General features: G+C 47.6%; 1 protein-coding gene and 1 long non-coding RNA gene across 2 annotated transcripts in view; one reads left to right on the forward strand and one right to left on the reverse strand.

Annotated features, from left to right (window-relative positions):
• Positions 1 to 616: 616 nt before the first annotated feature.
• LOC128324737 (uncharacterized) lies at positions 617 to 5,365 on the forward strand. The gene is made up of 2 exons (XM_053249655.1): positions 617 to 1,210; positions 4,163 to 5,365. Exons 1-2 carry the CDS (start codon positions 1,057 to 1,059, stop codon positions 4,714 to 4,716), a joined length of 708 nt encoding a protein of 235 aa, XP_053105630.1. The 5' UTR covers positions 617 to 1,056; the 3' UTR covers positions 4,717 to 5,365.
• A 9,759-nt stretch (positions 5,366 to 15,124) lies between these two features.
• Positions 15,125 to 26,905, reverse strand: part of LOC128324738 (uncharacterized) — a 52,179-nt gene continuing 40,398 nt past the window's right edge. The window contains exons 5-6 of the long non-coding RNA XR_008307067.1: positions 17,586 to 17,708; positions 15,125 to 15,689 (exon numbers count right to left, since the gene is read on the reverse strand). This is a non-coding gene — a long non-coding RNA (uncharacterized LOC128324738). The remainder of the gene's footprint in view (positions 15,690 to 17,585; positions 17,709 to 26,905) is intronic.

The raw sequence follows: 26,905 nt of genomic DNA on the forward strand, positions 1-26,905 counted from the left end.
CAACAGAAGTTAGTTGAGACTAACTTTTGCTGGATTGGGCCCTGTACACTTAATTTTAAAACGTTGACTTCAGTTTAGTAATGAATTTAATTAGCTCAGTAAGGCACCAGTGAAGCTACCTGAGATATAGCTATTAATAATGTCCCCAACTATTTAGCAGGAATTTTATCCCAAATTAGATGGCTCAGATTCAGGAAAAAGTAATTAGTCAAAGATCTGGGCTCATTATGGAGATTCCAATTAAAGCCGCTTTTCAGTGTGCGGTGGCAGTAAAATAAGTAAATTTTAGAATGGAAAATGAATGTGACAGGAAATCCTGGAATTATGCAGTTCTATTAGTATTATGCCCTCTGCCACAATGGCATGATCTGTTTTAATTGATCTACTGATATAAATATCTAACCAAAGCATCAGCTAGAATGAATTCTGCTGAGGGAGTCTTGCACTGGCTCTGCATAGTCAGAGAACAGAAAAAAGAAAGAGCATAATAGAGACATGCAAGATATGTGCATAACATATGCATAAAAGAGATCTGCTTCTGCTGTGTAGCAGTAGATGAGAGCTTGTATAACATAGTACCTGAACTATAAGGAAGTGTCAGTTAAAAACTTCCCTTCGTGCAAACCTCTCCCACATCCATAGGGTTGCTCTGTAGAGCAAGAATTGGGGGTTGGCTTCTCCTTCTAATATTGGTTGAGGGCTTGTGGGTGTTTCCACGATGCCCAGGAAAGCTAAGGAGAAAAAGGGTGGGAAGCCTGTTAGGCAGCCCAAAGCCCCCCCCCCTTCTTCCTCGGATGAGGATGATGAAGAAATGGCCCTTATTAGGGGCTTGATTGGTAGGATGGAGGCCTTGGAGAAGTCTCGCAGCGCTCCTTCTGATAAGGGTGCTGGTCCTTCTGGCGGGGTGGTGGTGTCCCTCCTCCCAAGGTGCCTCGCAGGACCAGGGGGGCTGCCCGGAATCAGCTTTTAAAATCACTCTCTAGTAGGTTGGAGGCGTTGGAAAAGGGGGGGGGCCCAGCCGGCCCGGCTCCTCCCTCACGTCCGCAAGATCCATCCATGCCTGATGACCTGGTTCCTGGAAGGCCTGCTCCTGTGGCTCCATTGCCGTCGCCTGAGGACCCGGCTCCTGTGCTACCTGCTCCGTCGCTTCCACTGCCTGCTGCGCCGGTTGAACCTTCGCCTGTGGACCCTCGAGTACCGGTGGCCCCGGGTGAGCCAGCAGCACCTACACCTCCCAGCGGCACCGGCCAGTGGCCCTATGTACCCTGGCCGATGCCAGCGAGCGGGAGTTGGGGAGTACACTCATATTGGCCTCCTTATACACATCCTTGGGGTTTAGGTCCCCCTGTTAGTATACCGGGGGTTACTGCTGGCCTGCAAGGGGCGGCTGAGCGGGTATGGATGCGTGCTGTGCCCCCGGGTACTCCGGTTGCCCCACCTGCAGGTGTGATCCCTAGCCCGGTTCCAGCGATTTCTGGTACCACTGGTCACTATCCCATGGGGATTCTCCCCGCCGATTATCATCCCCCATACGGTGGCATGGGGCTGCTGCTTGGTGACCACTTACTGCCTGCTACCAAGGAAAAGATTTTGAAGGGAGAGTATATTGACATTTTTAGTCTCCTTTTTCGCGAGCCAGGAGTAAAACATAAAGAAGGGGAATCCTTTAAGGACCACGAGGCCACTAAGTGTAAGCCAGTTGAGAAGACGTGGAATAACTGGTTGTCAGGATTTACCATTTATATGGGCGTCATAGTTCAGGCGCAGCCTGCCTGTGGCCCGGCGCTTTTAAAATACATGGATATGATCCATAGGGCAGTGTCTGATTTTGCCGGCTCCTCTTGGATCCGGTATGATGAGAGTTTTCGCGTGAGGGCTGCCTTGGACCCTTCCCTACCATGGGACACCCCTTTACAGGAATTGTGGTTAGTTATTATGTCCCCTCCCCGCCCCGTAGAAGGGGATCGGTCAGACAGTGGCCACCTGTTATCTAGGGCAGCGGTCCCATCGACATCGGGCGGGGCTGGCCAGCAGTGGGTTCAACCCCACCTGGTCTGCTGGGAGTACAATACCCACGGTAAGTGTACCCGGTCCCCCTGCCGCTTCAAACGCGCATGTGGCGTGTGTGGGGCCAAGCATCCTAGCTCTGCCTGCCCTAGGGCCAAGTTCAGTAGCTCAGGGTCCAAGTTCCAGCCCGGCAGCAACAACAAGAAGGGTGCCCCTCCTCCACCCCCTGCGGGGAAAGGGCCCCAGCCCCATCAAGCTTGATGTACTGGAGCTTTTGCTCCGGGACTATCCGGATCGGGTTGTGGCTGCCTATTTGAACCGGGGTTTCCGGGAAGGTTTTAGGATACCGTCTTCAGCCCGTCGTGGGCTTAGTAGCTCTCGTAACTTGAGGTCTGTCATAGGTAAGGAACAGGTGGTTCTCAAGAAAATCAATAAGCAGGGGGCAGCTGGTAGGGTTTTGGGCCCGTTCGAGAGCACTCCCTTCCCGGGTTTGAGGGTCTCGCCCCTGGGGGTGGTCCCTAAGAAGGTACCTGGCGAATTTGGGTTAATTCACCATCTATCTCACCCTCGGGGGTCATCAGTGAATGATGGCATCCCGGATAGTTTGTGCTCAGTACGATACGCATCTTTTGATGATGCTGTCTGGGTGGTTAGGGGCCTGGGACCAGGGGCCCTTATGGCCAAGTGTGATATCAAGTCCACCTTCCGCTTGCTGCCCGTTCACCCCAGTGATTTTGAGCTGCTGGGCTTCGCCTTTGCCGGGCGATTCTATTTTGACCGTGCCCTGCCCATGGGCTGCTCCATTTCTTGCGCAGCTTTTGAGGCTTTCAGTACATTTCTGGAATTGGCAGTGCAGCGGAGGGCGGGGCTTATATCCACCTCGCATTATCTAGTTGATTTTCTTTTTGTAGGGCGGGGCTATTCTGAGGAATGCCAGCATTTGCTTCGCTCCTTTATGGAGCTGGCGGACGAGCTGGGGGTCCCTTTGGCAAGGGACAAAATGGAAGACCCCATCACGAGGCTCTCCTTTTTGCGGATTGAACTTGACTCAGTTGCTGGTTGTTCAAGGTTACCCCAGGAAAAATTGTTGGCCCTTCTGGACCTAGTTAGGGCAGCTGGCCGAGCCCAAAAAATTACCCTGAGGGATTTACAAGTGTTAGTGGGCCATCTTAATTTTGCATGTAGGGTGGTGGCCCCAAGTCGGGCATTTTTGCGGCGGCTGTGTGATATGATGGCTGGCCTTTGGGCCCCCCATCATGGGGTCAGGATTACTGAGGGCGCTAGAGCTGACCTCTCCCTTTGGGAATCCTTTCTGTTGGGTTTCAATGGGGTAGCCTTTTGGAGGAATGAACTGTTAGTGGAGGCTGACCTACAAGTCCATTCCAATGCAGCAGGTGGAGTGGGTTTTGGGGTCTATTTTAGGGGTCGCTGGTGTGCGGCCCTCTGGCCCGTCGAGTGGGTGAGGCAAGGGTTAGGTAGGGATCTTACGTTTCTGGAGCTTTTTCCTATCGTAGTTGCAGTGCACATTTGGGCCGACGAGTCTTCTAACTCGTTGGTCCGGTTCTGGTGTGACAACCAGGCAGTAGTGCAGGTCATCAACTCACAAACCTCTCGCTCCCGGAGGGTTATGGGGCTGGTAGGGGCCCTGGTGTTGCAGTGCCTCCGGGCTAACATCTTGTTCCAGTCCCGGCATGTTCCGGGCGTGCGCAATGACATAGCTGATGCTCTGTCTCGTTTTCAGTTGCACAGGTTCAGACAGTTAGCTCCCGAGGCAGCACTGCAACCGGATCTCATGCCCGCCTTTCTGTGGCAGCTTGGCAGTTGGAGGTACAACAGGCCATAGCAGCGTCTCTGGCGCCCAGCACCAGAGCCAGTTATGCGGCTAAGCTTCAGGCCTTTTCCTTGTTTTGAGGATCTGAAGCTTTGGAGGAGGTTTGGCCTGTTCCAGTGTGCCAGCTGCAACAGTTCCTCGTTATGTTACGTAGGGCGGGGCGGGCTGTGTCCACGCTTGGCGGCTACTTAGCTGCTCTAGCCTTTACAGCACAGGTAAAAGGGGTTAGTGATTTTTCAGCAGATCCTCGGGTACGGCGCATGCTTGAGGGCTGGTCCAGGGAGAACCCGGGCAGCCTCGACTCTAGACGTCCTTTCACCATAGATTTGGTTGCCGCAGTGCTGCAGCAACTTGAGGCCTGCTGTGCTAACCAGTGGGAGGTAACTCTTTTTCGGGCGGCTGTTTTAGTCACCTTTTTCGGCACCTTTCGTCCAGGTGAGTTGCTACCATGGAACAGGGGCTCCCCGAGGGACCGTTGTTTGCAATTTTCTGATTTGTCACTCAGTGACGGGGTGGCACAGCTTTTTCTACGCTGTTCTAAGACAGATCAACACGGTAAAGGGCAGTTGGTGCGCTTGGCGGCTGCCTCTGACCCTGGCATTTGCCCGGTGATCGCCTTGCAGCACTACGCGGCCCTCGGGCCTGCCTCAGCGGGGTGCCTGTTTGTCCACGCGGATCAGGCACCTCTTACCCAATACCAGTTCCTGGCAGTGGTAAGAAGGGCATTGGTTGCAGCTGGGGTGCCGCCTGAAGGGCTCACATTACACTCCTTCAGGATTGGGGCGGCTACTACAGCTTCCCGGTTGGGCCTACAAGAGGCCGTGGTACGGCGGATCGGCCGGTGGAAGTCCGTGGCCGTCAGGCGTTATGTGCACTGACAGTGGACTATATTATCTGGATTGATCGAATTTTCTTTTTGGCAGGTGCTGGTGGGGCAGCGGCTCCTGTACGGGTCCTGATCTGTGGCCATTCGTTGGTCTTTTGGGCCTTCAAGTGGACCAGCACCTCCCACTGGGGTTCACAGCTGGGGTTTGGACGAAGAGCCCTGGTGTATTGGTTGGGCATGCGGGGCATGCTGTGGAGTCAGCTGCTCCCGGCCATTAAGGATCACTTAGCTAGATTCCCTGTGCCCACCGTTCTTGTCCTTCACTTGGGTGAGAATGACTTAGGCAGGCGGACTGGCCTGTCCATGGTGCAGCAAGCCGCCTCCGATTTGACTGTACTGTGCAGGTGGATGCCCGGGGTTCGTATCCTCTGGATCAATTGGCTTCAGCGCAGGGTTTGGCGCGCTGCGTTTAACGGGTTTAAGTTAGAAAAGGCCCGGCGCAAGGTTTCGGCCGCCATAGGTAAGTTAGTTTTGGCGGCTGGGGGGGACATCATTAGGCAACCTGATTTAGCAGCTCGCTTCCACGAGCTATATCGCCCGGATGGTGTTCACCTTTCCGAGGCTGGGTGCGATGTGTATTTACGCAATATTCGGAATGGGCTTGCTGCACTGTTGGATGGCATGGGGCAGGGAGGCCAAGCAAGGGCTGGCCTCCCTAGGTGGCAGTAACAGTGAGGGCTAAGCGGTAAGTGGTTGGTTAGAGTATGGTGAGCACCCTTGGATATTGCAAGGTGGAATGGTCAATCGCTCCTTTGTAGCCTGTGCGGCACAGGAAGAAATTGATTGCCAGGAAACCTGCTTAAGGATTTCATCAACCTTTGGGCTGTGCGGTCCGGGGTGGGTGAAGACCTTGAGCTGTCCAGATCCCCTCTTCTCTGGAGGGCGGTTGGCTTTGAAGGAGACAGGTGGGGTATACCCGCTTGTTTCCTGAGCCAGGGTGTGTCGCCCATGTCAGGTGATGAATAGGATGGTAGCATCCTAGCTCACGCCTAGGGGCCCGCACTGTTCTATGTTGGTGATTAATCACCTGGTTTACAGTCCGCCTATGCCTATTTGTTTATTAATAAACGTGGCCCGTTTCATCCATTTAACGTCTCTGTGTCTTCTTGGGCCGGGGTCTGGGGACAAGTAATGGAGTTTGCGCATCTGTAAAGTTCTTCCCCATAGGGAATGATGGACCTCCATAATTCCTGCCCCATAACTGCACTTGGGGGGCACCAGGGTGGCCCAGAGCAAGTGGTGGTGTAGAGGACATAGGGTGCCAATCACCCCCATGGCTTGCTAACCCATGGGGTACTGGGTTCTGCTGTTTCTGAGATGTTTGAGTGTAGATTCAGATTCTCTGGTAGCATGTGAGAGTGGATTCATGGTTTGTCAATGAAAATCTCAGATGCTACCAGAGAATCTATATTCAGAACACCTCAGAAACAACAGAACCCAGCAGCACCCCATGGGTCAGCAACCCATGGGGGTGGTTGGCACCCTGTGTGCACTATACCACCACTCGCTCCTGGCTACCCCAGTACCACCAAGGTGGAGTTATGCATCTTCTGAAACCTCCTTTATTCCCTGGAGGGGGGAACCTTAAAGAATTGTAAACTTCAACAATTCCTAAGAAATCAGCCCTTTGCCCTATTCCTTTGAAATAGGGCAAGTGGCAGGCACCCCTTGGGGCACTGCCACCCAACCCTCTGTTTTGTCCCTCAGGCCCCCTTTCTGCCCCAAATCTGCCCCAAAGACATGTAAACTTCAGAAATCCTTTAAAAATCAGCCCCTTTCCCAATTCCTTTGGAATCTGGGTGGTAGCAGGCACCCATTGGGGCACTAGCACCTGAACCACTCTTCTGCCCCCAAAGCCCCCTTTCTGCCCCGAATCCACCCCAAATAACATCAACAACACACATTAACAACAGCAGAGCTTTGGAAAAAATCAGGCAGATTTCCAAAGGTCATGCACATCCACATCCCTCCCACTCATAATGCAACTGATCTACACACAACAGTGTGAAACAACAACAATGAAATGCTCACTGCCCCACTGGCCAATGAGGGTAAATGCACACTGCCCCACTAGACAATGAGGGTAAAATTTACCCTTAAATTTGCTTAAAAGGAATAAGGAGGCAATTGCCAGCAGATCAGCCCATGCTTTTGTTGGCCAATCTGCGGGCTGGAAGGGCTGGAAAGTAAAACAGATGTCAAAAATCAAAATGGAGACTCAAGGAGAAAGACTTTTTGCAATTGCAAAATGGCGTTCCGAAACAGCCAAAACAACAAAACGTTTTGTATCCAAAACAGGGACGTTTTGTTTTGGCTACAAAATTTTTTGTTTTGAGCAAAATTTTCTGTTTTGAGAAACGGCCTGTTTTGTGCACAAAACGTTTTGTATCCGAAACGAAACACACATCCCTAATTCTAAGTTCTCTAAGAACCGGAGACTAAGCGAGGCTTAACTTCTGGGGTCATCTCTCAGTCTCTTCTGCTAGAGTCTGGCCTGGTGCTGCTCCCTGAGGCACTCAGGCCAAGACCCGGCAGCTGGGGGAGGGTAGGTGGGCACCAGTCAGCCACCTACCCACCCAATCTGAAAATAAAGAGCTGGGTGGGCTGGGGCGGGGGAGGGACACCAGGGAAACAGAGAGAGCCTGGGCAGGCTCGGTACCAGACCGAAGTCACAGCACAATGCAGGCACACAATGCAACAGCAACAGTTCAATGCAGGCGCACAGCAGCAGCAGCAAAGATGTTAGCTTGCGGCTGCAAAAGAGAGGGGGGAAAGTCAGCACAGCAACACCCAGTTATTGAAGCCACTTGGGGCTCAATACACTCAAAACAATTCAAGCTCGAAATGGGGCCATTTTGTTTCGAACTCGAAACACGCAAAACAGCCATTTCAAGCTTGAATCGTTTCAAGACTGAATTGTTCTGCACATCCCTAGTCTAGTCTGTAGTCCAGCTTCTATGAAAGACAGGAAAGTTTTTGCTTCCCTGGGATGAAAAGCTCTTACAGGAAAAAGAAGAATACTTGGATGAGGTCTTGGCGTATAGGGAGGCTCAGGGGCATGGAGCTCAGAGGCAAGGTGGCTGAAGGAAAAGAACTGAGCAGCTGATGGGCTGAGAAAAAGAAAATGGAAAAAACGGTGGATGGAATGGAAAGCAGCTTAGGTCTAAAAAGGTAACAACCTAAGAAACTGATAGGCTTGTTCACACAACTGTTAACTGGGTAGGACAAGCATCCTATCCACCTTCAAGAGCTGTGGGTGCTCCCATTTTTTGGTTGTGTGTGAGTTAAAAACTAATAGGGATGTGCGTTTCGTTTCGGATACAAAACGTTTTGTGAACAAAACAGGCCATTTCGGCTGTTTTGTAGCCAAAACAAAACACCCAATGCTCAAAACAGAAAATTTTGTGGCCAAAACAAAACATCCCTGTTTCGGATACAAAACGTTTTGTGAACAAAGCAGGCCATTTCGGCTGTTTTGTAGCCAAAACAAAACACCCAATGCTCAAAACAGAAAATTTTGTGGCCAAAACAAAACGTCCCTGTTTCGGATACAAAACGTTTTGTTGTTTCGGATGTTTCAGAACGCCATTTTGCCATCAGGAAAAATCTTTCTCCTTCAGTCTCCATTTTGAGTTTTGACCTATGTTTGAATTTCCAGCCCTTCCAGCCCGCAGATTGGCCAGCAAAAGCATGGGCTGATCTGCTGGCAATTGCCTCCTTATTCCTTTTAAGCAAATTTAAGGGTAAATTTTACCCTCATTGGCTAGTGGGGCAGTGTGCATTTACCCTCATTGGCCAGTGGGGCAGTGAGCATTTCATTGTTGTTGTTTCACACTGTTGTGTGTAGATCAATTGCATTTTGAGTGGGAGGGATGTGGATGTGCATGACCTTTGGAAATCTGCCTGATTTTTTTCCAAAGCTCTGCTGTTGTTGATGTGTGATATTGATGTTATTTTGGGTGGATTCGGGGCAGAAAGGGGGCTTTGGGGGCAGAAGAGTGGTTCAGGTGTTAGTGCCCCAATGAGTGCCTGCTGCCACCCAGATTCCAAAGGAATTGGGAAAGGGGCTGATTTTTAAAGGATTTCTGAAGTTTACATGTCTTTGGGGCAGATTTGGGGCAGAAAGGGGGCCTGAGGGGCAAAACAGTGGGTTGGGTGGCAATGCCCCAAGGGGTACCTGCCACGACCCAGATTCCAAAGGAATAGGGCAAAGGGCTGATTTCTTAGGAATTGTTGAAGTTTATACTTCTTTAAGGCCCCCCCCCCCAGAATAATGGAGGTTTCAGCAGACCTATAACTCCACCTGGGGGGCACTGGGGTGACCAGGAGCAAGTGGTGGTGTAGTGCAAACAGGATGCCAACCACCCCCATGGGTTACTAACCCATGGGGTGCTGGGGAGGTGTTCTGAGTGTAGATTCTCTGGTAGCATATGAGATTTTCAATGACAAACCATGAATCCACTCTCATATGCTACCAGAGAATGTGAATCTACACTCAAAACATCTCAGAAACAACAGAACCCAGTACCCCATGGGTTAGCAAGCCATGGGGGTGGTTGGCACCCTATGTGCTATACCCCACCACTCGCTCTGGGCCACTCTGGTGCCCCCCAAGTGCAGTTATGGGGCAGGAATTATGGAGGTCCATCATTCCCTATGGGGAAGAACTTTACAGATGAGCAAACTCCATTACATCTTTAAAAATCAGCCCTCTGCCTAATTCCTTTGAAATAATTCTGGCAGCTTCCTTGCCCCCACTGGGCACTACCACCCACCCTACTCTGCTCTGGGCCACCCCTTTCCCCCCAACATGAAGCTATACTTTTGCTGAAACCTCCATTCTTCCCTATGGGAAAAATCCTACACTGCAAAAATTCAACAAAAACCAGCCCTTTGCCCAATTCCTCTGAAATTTGGTTGGTTTTTTTCCACCCATCGGGTACTACCACCCCCACCCACTATTTTTTCCCCAGGGGGCATTTTTTAAAATCCAAAACATTTTGGATTCGGATTTTGCAGTCTCGAACAAAGAACAAAATTGGGGTGTTTCTGATTGGCTGATTTCGAACAAAGAACAAAATGGGGGTGTTTTTGATTCGGGCCAAAAACAAAACAGAAAAAAAACCAAAACGCACAACCCTAAAAACTAAGTCAGAGGAGGGGAAAGTGATCACATGGGATGGGCACAGGTTCCGATGCGGTTTTCCCCTACTTTGGTAATATGCTTGTTAAAGGTGCTGGGTAGAACGACGCCATTGGAGCCTGTGCCCATCTCCCTGTGCCCAGGGCGTGACACAGCCTCGAGTTTCTGACACCAAAACCCAACATGTTTTCATCCTTGCTAATTATTCTGTGCAGCCTTGGATAAAACATGCCATTTTCTCTCTGTTGTAAACTTGCCCCCTCTCCCAGTTTTTTGGATTATTATTTATTACATCCCTCCCATCTTCCAAGTTGCTGAAGATAGTGTGCATAGTATCTGTAGAGGAGAGCTGGTCTTGTGGTAGCAAGCATGATTTGTCCCCTTTGCTAAGCTGGGTTGAATGGAAGACTACATGTGTGAGCACTGTAAGATATTCCCCTTAGGAATATCTCTGGGAAGAGCACCTACCTTCTTGGATGCATCTCCAAGATAGGGCTGGCAGATACTCCTGCCTGCAACCATGGAGAAGCCACGGTCAGTCTATGTAGACAATACTGAGGTAGATGGACCAATGGTCTGACTTGGTATAAGGCAGCTTCCTATGTTCCTGTGTTCCTATCCCCACACTCCTGCTTTTAGCCACAACAACTCTGTGAGGGAAGTTGGGCTGAAAAATAAGTGATTGTGGTGACTTAAGTGACTTAAGTTTTGTGGCAGACCCATGATTCCCTAGATCAAAGTCCAACACTATTGCCCCTACTCCATATTGATTCCACTGAAATTACTGGCAGGTTTCAGATCTGGATTTTCTTTTGCATAAGGATTTTCAATTTAAAAAACACACAACTAACAACCCAATTCTAACCTAGGTGCTCCACACTAGCTGCTCAACAGCAGCAAAATGCCTCCATTCAGGTAGGTTGCATTTGAAACATAAACAGCAGGGGGAGCAGTCTTGCAGAAACTAACAACCAAAAAAACAGCAACTTTTTTAGCTGGATATACAACGTCCTAGCTCTATATCTGCATGATCCTCACTGCACATTAAGGTCATCTGAGGAGGTCCGTCTCCAGTTACCACTGGTGCATCTGGTGGCAACCCAGAGGCGGGCCTTCTCTGTAGCTGCTCCTGGGCTGTGGAATGCACTCCCTGCAGAAATCCGTAATCTGAATTCATTATTGGCCTCCAGGAGAGCCCTCAAAGCCTATCTGTTTGGCCTGGCCTTCCAGAGTTTTTAAATTGTTGTAAATGGTTTTAATGTTGTAACCTGGTTTTTCAGGGTTTTTAATCTGTTTTGAATGTTTTAACTGCTATTGTCTGATGCTGTTTTACAACCTCTGGCTTTAACTGCTAATTGATCTTAATTGTTTTGTTTTAATCTAAACCACCCTGAGCCATTTTGGAAGGGTGGTATAGAAATCAATTCAAATCAATCAATCAATTAATTAATTAATTACATTTATTGGAGTGATTAATTCAAAACAAGACTTTGGAAATTGGAATGGCACCCTGCTGTCCGCGTTGGGACTGTGGTGTCACAACACAGGAAGTGTGGAAGCAGACTTCCGAGATACGACGTGACCCCATTTCAGGGTCTAATCTGGAAAAGCGCCCTGGTGTATTCAGAAGTAAGTCCCACTGGTGTTAAAATAGCTTACTTCCAAGTAAGTGTGGCTAAGACTGCAGCCTAAGGATAATTACACAAGACCTCACATTAATTCATTGCAGAGTATACGGATAGTGCATTTTAGCTTGCAGACTTGGGTACTTATTTAGAGGTGAATGTCAATAGGGCTTGGAGAAAAGGTAGTCACTGGCCAAAGACGTTCCTAAAGAATAGGAATCAAAAAACGATCTTCATTCAATAAAACAGAAATTGTCACCATTGTGTTGCGCTTCTGCCAGAGCAACATATGGTGGCACAGCTGACAAATATAATCTTTTCTCTTTTTTTTCTGTTTCACATGCACATTGCATTTTGTAGAATATGCAGACTTTACATAATTTGCCTGTTAACTCCTTAGCGTTGTGACATCCCCCGCTCAAAAAGCATTGTATTCTCTAAATCCTGACATCTCAGAATGAATGGTGTTAGGGCCATCAGCAGCAGGGGCCTCCAGAATTTTCAAGTCTCCACGAGGGATGGTTGCTTCCCCACCCCCACCTCTTCATTGTTAGTTCTTGCTTTCCCCCCCAAGACAAAGCTGTCTTCGTTTTAAGAAAATCCAAGCATATTGAGACACAAATGTACCAATCCAGGGTTCTGTCTGCAAGAATAACACTTTAATGTTCCTAGACAACGTTATTTGCAACTTGCTGATGACCACCCACCAAACACATTTGCCTCCACCTTATGAACACACACCAGAAAAAAAGGAAGGGAAAAAGAAGAGAGAGAGGCTTTTTAATCCATCTAATTTGCTTGCTGACAATTTGTAAAAGGGAATGGCAGCACAGTTGCTTTCAAAAACGAAGAGCACCTGCATCAGCTAAAAGAAACGATAGGGGGTTTGAAGTGGCAAGCTTCCTACACACAGCTCGATTCCAATTAAATAATCCTTTAGAATCCAGGATTAAATATTAACTATTAAACAACAATTTAACAATGTCCATTATTTATTACTAGAGCTCTTCTCACGATGCGCGAGATTGCCCGCCCAAATGAGCAGTGGCTCCCGCTGAAGCTCCTGGGGTCAGGGTGCTGGGATCCACCACTGTGCATAGCCCCACCCGTCAGAGCCCCCTCCCCCCCCCCCACGAGTGTGCCTGCCATGGCTACAAGACACAATGGCTGACACACAATTTTAAAAACTGTGTTTAATTGTGTTTAACTGGGTGGCTCAATAGGCAGGTTTGCTGCCGTGTAGCCACTGGGATCAAGCCCGATCCTGGTGGTTCACATGAATGTACACAACCAGGCTGGGCTCCCTTAGCCCAGTCTTGCACGCTCATGTGAATAACCTCATTGTCTATGACCCACAACAAACAAAAATACACAGTGAGCAGAAGTATGCAACAGACAGTTTAACAATATTAAACAGTGAGGTTCTTTTCACGATCGGTGAGAAGAGCCAGGGGAGGGTTAGCGGGGAGAGTGGGCTTAGCCCGCTTTCCCTGCACACAAGCAGGCAGTCTGCTCCAGGCGGTCGAAGCAGCTGCCCACCCAACTGCCGGCTCCATTACAGAGCCAGCGGGGGCTGGGAGGATCGGGGGCTGTGCGACTCCCGGAAGCTCCAGCATGCCCTGTGCGAGCACTCAGGGCATGCTGAAGAGACCCCTGAGCCAGGAGGCTGCTTTTTAGCCTCCCACTCGGGAATCTACTCGTGAGTTGCCACGGTGCGGCAACACACGAGCACAAAGACGGGGTTAGCAGAGCGCTTGCTCTGCTAACCTTGGCTAAGGGCAGGGGCAATTGAGCGGGTTACCCACTTGTAAACCACCGGACTCACCTGCTCTCCTAGCCCGTGAGAATAGCCTCAGTAACTATTTTGCTGTGGATTCACGAATCCGCAATCAAGAATTTGGTCTAGTCAAGAGGACATTGGATTATTTTAGGGATTATGGAGAATCAAACTCGGATTTACCAGGAACGTAGACACAGCTTTATACTGAATCAGACCATGGGTCCATCTGACTCTGTAAACTGACTGGCAGTAGCTCTCCAAGGTTTCTTTTCTTGCTCTACCTGGAGCTTTTTCAGACAGCAGGCTTTACCGTGGGTTTACTGTGAGGCTTTACTGCGCGTTTGGGGGATAACGGATACTCTGATGCAAAAAGAAGGTATTTTTTTTAAACCTGGATATAAATCAGGCTAGGTCCGAGTATGAAGGGAAAAACTCGAATTGTGTGTGAAGTGCTCTCGGAAATATCCCATGGACTTCAGGGTAAATCTGGTTGATATGTGAACGCACACCCAGTCTCCCAAAGTAAAGTCATGGTAAAGGCCCCATCTGAAAAAGCTCCTAGAATCATGCTAGATGACAATTTTACTTTGGAAGGGCAGGTGTGCATTCACTTATCGTCCAGATTTACTTTGAAGTCCCTGCAAGCTATCGGGGAGCACTCCATACAGGATTCAGGTTTTTCATTGCACATTGGAGCTTAGCCCGATTTATGGGTTAAAAATTCCACTTTTTGCGTCGGGTTTGGGGGCAAATTTGAAATATCCAATATGCCTTGTAACTCGCAGTATATCACCCCTCTTAATCCCATGGTAAAGGTTGCTGTCTGGGAAAGGCCCTGGAAATGCCAGGGATTGAACCTGGGATATTCTGCAGGCAAAGCAGAGCTCTATCACTGAGCTACAGCCTCATAAGGCCCCATAGGTCTACCACTGACCTCCCTCTTAAGGGCTGGGCAGGGGAGTTCACAGAGCACTTCTCAACAGCTGTGGCCAGTCATGACTCTCTGAGTGTACCTACCTGTATGATACTCTGAGTGTACCTACCTGTATGATACTGTATGATACACATTGTTTGCATTCACACTCCTTAGAAGTGCGATGTGGCCCTTTGGAAGCCATTCGACTTGCTTCTGCCTTTTATAACAAATAAAGTTATGAACTTGAGCTTATGGAAATTACAGGATAGGATCCATATTTTGGTTTGAGGTTCCAGTTTGAAAGAGGGCTTGCTGTCCCTGCCATTTCATACCTGCCAACCCATTTCACCAAATGGGAAAATAGGGGCGTACTGGCAGGTATGCCATTTTCTGCCCCCTGTTTCTAGCACCAGTAACTCTGCCTACTCCCCCTGTCCAGAATCTCTGTCGTGTGTCTGCACAGAACATTTTAAAAGGCAGTGGCACTGGGGGAATTTGCAGGAAAGGCATTCATGTAAGACTGGAGAAGCTGGCAGATAGTAGCTGATAGAGGCTATTGAGGGCTCCAAACCATTCAGTATGCTTTTTCGGTAGATTTGGTAGTTAGGTCATTTAGGTCTTATCCAAAGCTATGTGAAAGCAGAAACCTATGTTCCCTGGCTTCTGGATCTACTGGTGACATGCAGGGTTCTTGAGGTAAATCTCATTTTTGTCCTCCATACATTGTAACCAATCTCTAAAGAAATGTTCTTCATACTAATATTAGCAAATAAAGACAGATCTAATTGATACAGCTTTCATGATTTTATTGGGAAACAGGATTCTCAAGCATAGCTTGCATACCCTCCACACAACTCTACTTGTCATCTTGTTATTTTCCCCCACAGATGGATACTTGAATAATATAGCTAAACAAATTGTAAGAGTCCAGCTCCATTAAAAAGTGCATCAGACTTTATTACAGACTGTAAACAAGACCTTTGGAGAAACAGCACATTATGTCTTTTACAAATCACTGCATTTTTCCAGATGTATGGTATGTTAGGGACCTGACACAAAAGATGTGAATCGGGTTAACAAGCCTGCCTGCATTTCCCCCAAAATGTGCAGTTGATTCATTTGAATAAATTTGACCTTTTCTGTTTATAGCCTTCTTGGAAAGAGAAAAATCCAGTCCATAGCCAATCATTATGATGACCACAAGTCCACTCAGGCACCTTGACAGCTGAATCACCACCCCATCAAGACATTTACCCTCAGGCAACTGGCTGAGCTCGCACACACATTAGTTGGTTCTTTTTGCACATTAAATATCTTTACAGTTTTCATATTTTTGCTGTTTTTACACTTTTCAGTTCTGCTTTGTATAGCATTTGCAGGCAAAGATTTATGCAGCACAACACACACCATTAGCACTTTGCAAGTCTTTGTTGTACAGATGCCAAGCGATACGCAAGGCTTTCGACTTTTGAATTTTCAGGGAGGAGGAGAAGGATGCTTCCTAGGGGACAGAGGAAGATAAGTTAAGATTTGCAGAGGGCTACAATTAGTTAAAACGAAAAGAGCAACGTGACAGCACTAAGATCAAAAAGCATAAAAATTCATACTCTGGCCTAGATCCAAAGAGCAATGTGACTAATTCTGTGTGCCCATGGGGGAATGGGTGTTTCTGAATAGCAGGCAGCTCCCTATGGCCCCACAGCACATGGCAAACTGAGGGGCATGTCATAGGAATACAGGAAGCTGCCTTAGACAGGAGGCCCTCATTTGCTGTGGGGTTTACAGTCCCGCCTACTACCATGAATGCCGAAACCGCAATATTGGAAACAATGCACCTATGGGAATCTTGGGGTTAGGTTCCTCAGCACATTTTAAAGTGCTAAAAATCACCAGGAAAAAATGGGGGGGAACAGAAATAAGAGGAGTACAGCACAATAACTCAAACTTTCCAGCTCCTCCAGTAATGGCCCCTCCAAAGCCACAAATCCTCTGAATTTCTTTTTTTAAAAAAAATCCACCAAAAAATTCTCTAAGTACTGGGGAGTAAGCCCCAACATGGCTCCATACTGCCTCCAAGTCAGAAATGACATAGGAGATGACACTGCAAGTGTGAAATGTGCATGCAGGAAATGCTAATTGCCGAAAATCACCCCCACAATAATGGAAATTGTGTGTCTATAGCCCGACTGCCAATAGCCAAAACTGCTATGGGAGAACCTGTGGGAATTGAAGGTCTCCTGAATCCTGAGTCAGACCATTGGTCCAACACTTGTAGTATTGTTCAAGTGACCAGCAGCAGCACTCCAGAACACCAGACAAGGGTCTTTCCTAGACCTACCTGGAGGGGCTAGACCCTTCTGCATGCAAAATATGTGCTCTACCACCCTTCCCTCAAAAATTTAAACTCGTATATCATTATGACTCAAAAACTGCTGAGGAACTCCAGGAACTGCTGAGGAGCACCAGGAACCCGCAGCTATATACAGCAGGGCTTTTAAAAAAGAAAACTCAGAACTGCACAAAGGTATGCAAGTGCAATTTCTGTGTGCAGAATTTGTCACTACAATACATGCCTGTGCACTTTCCTTGTCTGTGCATGCATACTTGGCTGCCTAGAGTCATTTTCCATGATATTTAGGAGTCTACACAGAGTGCGGGGAATTCCTGAGAACTGGAAATTTGACAGAAGAATGTCAGCATAGTGTAGTGGTTAGAGTGTTGGACTAGGACTGGGAAGACCCAAATTCGAATCCCCATTCAAACATGCAACTCACTGGGTGACTCTGGGCCACTCATGTATCTCTCAGCCTAACCCACCTCACAGGGTTGTTGTGAGGATAAAAATAACCATGTGCACTGCTCTGAGCTTCTCGGAGGAAGAGCAGGATATAAATGTAATGAATTACTAAATAATTAATAAACCATTTGATTTTTTGAACTGCATGAATGTTCTTTTTGAACTGCTAGTAGAGATCATAAATGCTTCTCTGAAGGAGGGCAGGATGCCTCCTTGCCTTAAGGAGGCAATTACTAAGCCTTTTTTGAAGAAGCCTGCATTTGGATCCCTCAGAGTTAAGCAACTACAGGCCTGTCTCCAACCTTTCATGGTTCGGCAAAGTAATTGAGAAGGTGGTAGCTTCTCAACTCCAGGCAGTCTTGGATGAAACTTATTATATAGACATGTTTCAGACTGGCTTTTGGGTGGGCTATGGGGTGGAGACTGCCTTGGTTGGCCTTATGGATGAGCTCCAATTGGGAATTGACAGAGGAAGTGTGACACTATTGGTCCTTTTGGACCTCTCGGCGGCTTTTGATACTATCAACCATAGTATCCTTCTGGGAACATCTGAAAGGGTTGGTGGTGGGAGGCCCTGCTTTGTAGTGGTTCCACTCCTACCTCTTGAGCAGATTCCAGATGGTGTCTCTCGTGGACTGTTGATCTTCAAAATCTGAACTTCAGTATGGTGTCCCTCAGGGCTCTGTACTGTCTCCCATGTTGTTTAACATCTACATGAAACCGCTGGGAGAGATCATCAGGAGATTTGGTGCAGGGTGTTATCAGTATCCTGATGACACCCAAATCTTTTTCTCAATGTCAACATCAACAGGAGAAGGCATAACCTCGCTAAATGCCTGCCTGGAGGCAGTGATGGGCTGGATGAGAGATAACAAACTGAGGCTTAATCCAGATAAGATGGAGGTACTTATTGTGCAGGGTCAGAACTCAGGAGATGATTTTGATCTGCCAGTTCTGGATGGCGGTCACACTTCCCCAGAAGGAACAGGTACACCGTCTAGGGGTGCTTCTGCACACAAACCTCTCCCTCATGCCCCAAGTTGAGGCAGTGGCCAGAGGTGCCTTTTATCCACTTTGGCTGATACGCCAGCTGTATCCGTTTCTTGAGATTCATTCATTCATTCATTCATTCATTCATTCAATTTCTATACCGCCCTTCCAAAAATGGCTCAGGGCAGTTTACATAGAGAAATAATAAATAAATAAATAAAGATGGATCCCTGTCCCCAAAGGGCTCACAGTCTAAAAAGAAACATAGGACAGACACCAGCAACAGTCACTGGAGATACTGTGGGGGGGGGGTGGATAGGGCCAGTTACTCTCCCCCTGCTAAATAAAAGAGAATCACCACGTTAAAAGGTGCCTCTTTGCCAAGTTAGCAAGTCTTTGTTTGCATGAAATTTCACCAATGGAAGAATCCAAAATGTGCTGGTATTGTGATACAAAATAATGTGGTGATCTTGACTCTTGAATACTGATGGAACTGAGGACAAAACTAGAGGATACTCCGAAGTGTACATTGGCCAAGAAAGATAGCAGTCACTTGTCCAGCTCTTCCCCTACCCTCTACAATATTTAGTATAACTTATTCATGTCCTAATGTCATGCTATTTTGTACTGTCTTGCCGTCTGCCCACATCATTGGTTGCCACTGGTATCAGGAGAAGAAATGCAGAACATCCTGACATCAAAGCCCTGTTCAGACCTTGAGCTCTTTCACACAATAACATGGGGGTGGGCTGGGGGAGGCATGCTCCTACCCCATGCCTCCCTCACTACCCAACCCCCACACACAATCAGGCTGTGGCAAATTTTGGGAGAGGGAAGAAAATGAGGTGGGTCCTCCAGTATTCTGCACTGCAATACGGGAGCAGCAGAGAGGCAGTCTTGCAACAACTCCTCTCTGCCTGGGCCCACATTACACAGGACTCTATGGTGCTGACAGCCATGGGCAGTCAGAGCTGCTGTAAAAACCAGATCAAGCATACAGACAACCAAATGCCAAAGTAGGAGAAGAGTTCTCTTCCTCCTACATTGGTTTGGATCTGGGTAACAAAGTCAGGTTATGCCATATCCAAATGGGGTGAGTATGAGGCCATCCCATGGGTGCAGATGACCTACAAAAGGTGGGTTTCCTCTCTACAACCCAGCTTTTCTGGTCATGAGAACAACCCTGTTATGTTGCACAAGTGTACCGATGTCTATACATTCACATATTTTTGTGTGTGTGAATGACTGTATCAGCGTTCATTTTGGAAGTGAACCTGGACACAGTCACCTCAAATGCATGGTACAAATAGGAAGTGTGCTGCTGTGTTCAACATACAAGTCTTGAACATCATGTGTGAATAGGGCTTAGGCATCAGAAAGCTCTACGAGATGCGACAGAGAGGAAACAGGTAACTAGATGGGCAGCTGCAATTGGGCTGCAGCCACACACATTAGAGTAATGTTTTGTTTGGCCCTCTTGTTGGCCCACAACTACAATGCACATTGGTCCACTTCCAGTAATTCAGGCTGGACAGTGATTTTTCCTTTAAAACCATCTTGTCACCTTGCAGCATAGCATCCATTCTTGAAAAGTGCAGTGGAGGAAGGATTCTAATCTTAGCACAAGATGACTGATAGGGATCCTAAACAAATAATATTGCAGGGATGTGCTCAACAAATAAATCTTAGATTCTGGATTAATACTTGTTTTCCTAAACCAGCATTTCCTTTTAGTCTCCTGCCACCCATTCTAAGCATTCTAGGGATCAACATTCATTAAAAGGAAAGAAAAAATAACCAGTCCCGACTCCTCTGTAGTGAAATGAGAAAATAATTCCTCTACCTGCCACCCTGTCAAAGAACAATAGTAAGCTTTGCTTGGCATTGCAATCACAAAATTCCACTGTCAAACAGAAACTGCGTGTACGATATTATTAATCATCTACATGGCATTTTTATAGGGAAGAGCATCAACGCTATGCCAATGCAACATCACAAAACTTCCAAGACTGACAGTCTATCCATTGGGCCTTGCTAGCTTTACAAGCAGCAATGCCAAAAGAATTGGTACGAAAACATGGCAGTAAATATTTAACATTTATGTGGCATTTTTCTTAAGGGCTCAGAACACTTCACATCACATCACATCCTATTATATATCAAAAATCTTCTCAGCAACCCTATAAGATGGGCCAAACATAATTATCCCTATGTTATAGAAGGGGCTGGGAGTAAGATATTAGTCTGCATGAGGACACCCAGTCTATGTGCAGTCTATGAATGCAAACAGAGGCAGACAGAGGTGCACTTAGGTAATTTTGGAGCCTGGACACACACACACACACACACACACACTTGGGTTCTTGAGGGCACAAACTGCAACTGAACTCACAAGAATGTAAGAATACAACACAGGTGTATTTATGCAAATATGCATGAGCAGAAACATTTCAGCACTTTAACATACTCCCATCCCACATATCTCTTTCCCCACTTCCCACTCTGTCTCCAAAGCACTAGGCACAGGTCACAATCACACTAGTCTGCCTGGCGCAGTGCGGGCCGGCTGTGACCACGCCACCCAGAACAGACTAAAGGAGGATTTGGGGCCCCCCAGGGGGTGTGGAGGCCCTGGATTTCGGCCCTGAAGTCCAGGGGTAAGAGCACCACTGGAGGCAGAAGTGTGACAAGAAGGTTGCTAGCTCATCAGAAAGAACTGGCTCAACCATTTGGGGTACTTGCCTTCCCTTTGACAGATGAGGGAAAGTGTGTTGTTAGTGAAGACCAAGGTTCTTGGAGTCTCTTAAACACAGTGGCTTTATTAACAAGAAAGTAACAGAAGGCCTTCAGACCTCCTAGGCCTCCTCCTCAACCAAATCCCTGTAAGTCCCTGCTTGCCCTGGAGTCTCTCCTCTCCTCAGTCCCTCTTATCCTATGCACCTTAACCCTTAAACTTCCAACATGGAAAGCTTATTTTCCTTCCTACATCCAGTACACCAATTTATTTATTGTTGTTTTGTAGATACATTTATGTAGTAGGGCAGGAGGAGCTCTGTGTACACGTATTGCAAAAGGCAAGCTGTGAGGAAGAAATGCATTACATTCTGAACTGACTAGGCTGGACCTTCTCCAGGCTGGTGTGGTGTCACAGGAAGGCCAGACTGGACATGGGCCAGGTCCCTCACCCATCCACTCAGCTGACCCTTTTGTAGTAGTAACAACAGCAGCAGTGAAAATTAGTTGGCAAAATCATGCCTCTGATGCCTTTGCCACCAGTCACTCCCATCTGAAACTAGGAGATGCAGAAGCTCATGTGTCATTGTGGGGCCTGGGGGTGCTCCCATTGGCCTATGAGGAGAGCAGGAAAACCAACTGCCATGCCAGTCTTGACTTGTACAACAATTCCTGTTTCTCCTGCCCTTCCCAATGGGCTTTCTCCCCAAAATGTAGAGGCCTCTTGAAGAAAGCCCATTGGCCAGGGAGGGGGATGGAGTTGCCACAGGAGGACTCAGTTGTGGCAGTTTCTCTCCATCTCACCCTTTGAGGGTGGGAGGAGAAGACTCACCACCATCACCCATTTGTGGCCTGGTGAGCTATGGGGGACAGGGGCCTGGTAAGCTTGGGACTGGAGACTCAGGAAGCTGGGGGAGCAAGATCCAGAAACCCCAATATTGGTCCTGGGCCTCATTGTGAGTGGACAGCCAGTAGTGGCAATAAGGTGGAGATATGCTTGCTGGCCCATCACCACCACTAGCCCTGCTGCCTGTGACCAGCTGGCCCTTGGCCAAGTCCTTTGGCCACCTGCCCCACCCACCCACCCACATCCTCCTAGGGCCTGCTTATCCTCCTGGGGCCAAGGATAAGAGCAGCAATGGAAGAGAGGTGTGCTGCAGCGGTTGGACTAAGCTTATATTTGATCCTTCAGAGACTGAAATATAATTTGAACCAACTCTGATCTTTGTTGGTTAGGATGCCAAATGCATATGCAAGGTGGGTGCTTGTGCCCGAAACCTGGGTTAAGTGGCAGGCTACTTAGGAGGGCTCCGCTCCGCACCACCACCGGGAGCCGCACAGCTCCTGGCAGTTCTCACGTGCAGCGAAAACCAGGCTGGGCTCCCGTAGCCCAGTTTTCGCTGCTCGTGAAAATAACTTCCTAGTCTTGTTTTCCATCTGTAAAATAAGTTTCCTTGAATGTTTTCTAAATAGTTAACTCCTTAACAATTGGCTTCATACTACACATGTAATTCAATTTGTAGTTGATAGTGGAGCTCATCTGCTTGAGTCTGCATGCACATGTTCCTACTTTGTGATTATTGTATTTATTTTTACTTTTATATCCTGTTCTTCCTCTGAGGAGCCCTGAGTGGTGTACATGGTTATGTTTATCCTCAGACGAGCCTTGTGACACAGGTTAGGCTGAGAGATAAGTGACTAGCCCAGATTCACCCAGTGAGTTTTATGGCTGAATGGGGATTGTGGCAGAGCTGTATTATGTATTGTGTTTTTTAAATCTATGCTGGCTCATATAGTGTGTGGCTGTATTACTTAGGAGCAATTCTAACACAGGCATTTCCTTTTTACAGCAAGGCAACTTCAGGTCAGAGAGGTAGAGCCCTGGGATGCGGTTCAACAGTGAGGCCCAGGATCATTTCAAACTACACAGTCAAGTGTGAATAGCTGGGTTCTAATCTTTTGGAGATTGTTACTTTTAAGCATATTTCCCATTCAAAGAAATAAAATGGAGGGGGTTATGGCAGGCTTGGGAAACAAACTGTCTTTATGGCAGGCTTGGGAAACAATACTGTAACTTGCTCTGCTCATTTCTACTGAGGTTTCCAAAACAATGGCTGCCTTAGCACACAACGCTAAACCGGAGGAAAACGAGCCAGAGGTTCCCATTTCGAGGTCATCTGAATGCATGAAATTACAACAGTTTTGTCACAAAAGCAACCCGAGGATTTTGAGCTGAAACTGTAATCTGACTATTCGATATAGTGAATTTCACTGCTCCAACCTGAGGTTTGAAGGCAGCATCATGTCATCCAAATTCTGCCACCACCAAAACCTAAGTTTTGTGCTGTGGCTGCTGCCAAACCATAGAGAGGGTGGCTCAGACCAGCCCAGAAATGTGCCAGCTCTAGCTTCTTGCTGGCAGCTTCTCCGAGCATTTTCTCCACTCCCCACTGTCTCTGTACCCCTCCAGCCATTGCTTGGCAACATGTATGTTGTGTTGCTGCCTCCCAAGCTTCAAAGCATGTCAAAGGGAAAGGCCACATGGGGGTGGGTGGGGTGGCTTTTTCTTGCATTCCATTATATCTCATGTTCCCCCCTTTGGCAATCTGCAGAAAAAGGAGGGGGAGTGACAAGCAGGCACTTTGTGGAAAGGTCTCCACAAATCAAGTGATGAAGAATTATTTGCACAAACACATGGCGTCTCGGTGGCACCATGATCCAGGCAACCCAGTTGTTTCCCAACAAAGATAACACATTCAGGAGAGTGATACCCAGGATCTGGGTTAAAAGGCAGTCCCTGGGTTGAGAGGCTCTGCTCTATTTTTTGTACAAATTAATAAGGGAAAGGGGCCCTTGGGTGCAAGCATGCACTCTCTGCATTATTCATGAGAAGACCTGTCAACACTGGGATGATGTTTCAGGGGCTGGATCACTAATAATATGTAATGACTCCCCTTCTCCCAAGGACCATTCTCTCATGAGAGTGGCAGGCCACAGAGACATGCTTGTAGGCCAGAGGGCTGTTGCTGCCCAGCCCTATTGCTAGATCCATGCAAGCCCCGGGGGAAGGTACCACATGAACATCTTGCCAAATCATGGTGACTGGCGGAGAGCAGGATTGAAAGCACTCACTCTGGAAGTCTGGTCGTGCCTTGGCACGTATGCATGTTGATTTTTGCCCAGTATGACCAGCTGGCTTGTCAGGGATCACTGAAAATAGGGGCTCCCTTCACTTGCAATCCCCCGCAGCAACCGATCTGCATAGACCGCAATGCCGGTCTAATCACAAGCATTTTGAATGTGTACTAGGAGCCATCCCCAATCTTGCCAGACTGATTCCACGGGGAAACAGCCTGACACGTGGAGTGTCCTGGACTGCTTTGGAGTCTGTAGGTGCTGAGTGTAGAGGGGACGGTAAGGAGTATACATTCTATTTCTATTTTTAAACAGATATACCGGGGCCCATGCAGCAGGGGCCCCTATAGTTGGATTGCCCCACTCATGAGGGTGCAGTCCAATGGAGACCCAAAACTCATGGAGCCTCTGTTCCTCCCCAGTGGACTGGCCCTCTGAGAGGACTAATCTTCAGCTGGCAAGCCAACATAGGGGCAGGAGTGTGTTGGGAGTTTCTGGATTGCTTGACTGGGTCTGCCATCACAGGAGCTTCCTTTGTCACAGTGGATCAGACCCAGGATCCTTTGCCTGTCCTCATATGCATATTCTCCACTAGAAAGTCATCATGATCCCTTCCCGGAGTAGCAGAAAAATAGTGCCCCTCTCCATCCCCCCGTTAATAGTAATTGTGCTTGTGCAAGACTGTTTGTCTGCAGGACTTTTGTGAGGGCAGTGGTGCAAAGAAAAGGGTTTAAATGCCCTTTCCCTGCCGAGGGCAGGCGGTCTATGCTGAAAAGTCACGATGGCGCTGGACACACTACCTTGAATATCTTGGCCAATGGTTGCCACTCTGCTGACATGCTGACGCCTTGCCTGCAGTTTGGCAATGCGAGCGCTAGGGAGCTTGCTGGGATGTAGCCTTGGCAGACCAGAGGAGGGGTTCCTCTGCCCTGAAACCAGAGGTTATCCGACCGAGGTTGGAAGATCATCTGTGGGATGATTCCTGGGTTCAAGAATTAACCTCAGGTTCATCAATCTGCGGTTTTACGCTATGTCCAAAAGGGCCCAATGTTCTCAGCAGTTGAGGTAACTTGTCCACAAACTGAAATCACCAGAACAAAGTAAAGCACTTTGCAACACAGTTCAGCTATTCTGCATGTAAGAGCTGCACAGGCTAAGCTTCAATAAATTCAAATCTCAGACACTTTTCTGTGCTATGCTGTAGTTAAAAGCAGAATACTCTAAACCTCAGATCCTTTGCAATACAACAAGGGCTACAATCCTAGGCGCAATTAAGCTGAAAGTAAGCTCTTTTGAAACTATAGGACTTACTTCATAGTATACATAGAGTTGGACTTTAACACTATGTTGATGCTTTAGAACAGGCCTGCTCAACTTCGGCCACCGAGCAGTTTTTGGACTACAACTCCCATAATCCCCAGCCACAGTGACCAATAGCCAGGGATTATGGGAGTTGTAGGCCAACATCAGCAGGAGGGCCAAAAGTTGAACAGGCCTGCTTTAGAAGCATAGGAAGCTGAGTTATACCGAGTCAGACCATTGCTCCATCCAGCTCAATATTGTCTACACAGACTTTCAGCGGCTTCTCTGGTTACCGGCAAGAGTCTCTCTCAGCCCTATCTTGGAGATCCCAGGGAGGGAACTTGCAATCTTCTGCATGCAAGTATGAAGATGCTCTTCCCAGAGTGGCCCCATCCCCTGAGAGGTATAACTTACAGTGCTCACACATGTGGTCTCTCATTCAAATGCAAACCAGGGCAGACTCTGCTCAGCAAAGAGGTATTCATGCTTGATACCACAAGAACTGAATAATTCATTGCATTTATTTAATATCTAATTAAGGTTGACACAGAAATACTTTATGAAAAGTGATTTAATCTATTATGAAGAAATAAGATGAAACCCTTCTTTCAGTGTCTACAGATAAAACCTTAAAAAGCATATAAGAGGCAGTAGAAGACTGAAGAAACTGAAAAGATTAAGAGACATCTGAACTAGTCCTTTGTGAAACTCTTCAGACCTCAAGTATGAGGAAGTGGAAATTTCCTTGGCTGCCTAGTATGCAGGACTGGTTAGTTAAATTTGGGGATGTTACAGATCTGGAAGAATTGAGAATGTGCAGGAGAAGGAAGGCTGGCAAAGTACATATTTCCAAGGAAATTGGTTTATAACTGAATCGATTAAATCTGTACATGATGATCCTGCAGGCCTGTGTCCGGCATGGCCCAGAGGCCCCCTCACACACGAGGGCGTGGCTCAGGCTCCAGAGGGAGAGAAAGAGAAATAAATGCTATCAGGCAGCAAATACTGCCTGGAATGGATGGAAGGAGAGCTCATTCGAGCTACACCCCCATGTGTGTGATGTCACACACAAAGGGGGCATGGCCGGGGCTCCAAAGAGCTGCCTGAAAAGGATAGGGGAGAGTTTGCTTGGGGCTTTCTGGAGCCTGAGAGTGAGTGGGGGAGAGGTTGCTCAGGGTTCTTCCAGAGCCTGTGCCACACACCCCTGTGGGCTTCAACGGCCTTTTTCATTGGTGGCCCAGGTTCTTTGAACCCGTTCGCACAATGGTGACTCTGCCCCTGTGATCCTGTGGCCTCTATCCATGAGTGCTTCATGGTTTGAAAATAGATTATATTTCTGAAAAATAATAAACATTTCAGTGTTTAAATAAAGATAAGCTTTTAAAAATCTGACAGCTAGCTTAGAGCGAAGGACTTTGAAAAGAAATCTACAGAAGCTGCCAAACCCAGAATTTATAAAAGTACCTTAATAAGTTATTTTATCAGCCATAAAACACAACAATATGCATATTAAATGCTTTTCATATATATTCAGTAATATGATTAAATGACATACATAGTACAATCCTATGTATGTTTACTCAGGGCCACTGAATTCATTGGAGCTTCCTGTTAAGTGTGTTTAAGATTGCAGCCTCAAAACACCTTCCCTGGTTGATTTGCTTTGCCTTCATCCTGTGTGAGGACAAGTGGTGTGGTTTGCACCATCAGGACATAAACCTCCGCCTCTGTGTAAGAGGTTAGTGGCCCCACCCCCATTG

This window comes from Hemicordylus capensis, chromosome 4 (assembly GCF_027244095.1).
Source record: "Hemicordylus capensis ecotype Gifberg chromosome 4, rHemCap1.1.pri, whole genome shotgun sequence".
Taxonomy (NCBI): domain Eukaryota; kingdom Metazoa; phylum Chordata; class Lepidosauria; order Squamata; family Cordylidae; genus Hemicordylus; species Hemicordylus capensis.

What these genes read in the sequence shown, in the direction of transcription:
- LOC128324737 (XM_053249655.1), top strand. Translation starts at nt 1,057, where the DNA reads ATGCCTGATGACCTGGTTCCTGGAAGGCCTGCTCCTGTGGCTCCATTG. An exon ending in TCGAGTACCGGTGGCCCCGG is followed by an intron (nt 1,211 to 4,162) that starts GTGAGCCAGCAG and finishes CTTTCACCATAG; the next exon opens with ATTTGGTTGCCGCAGTGCTG.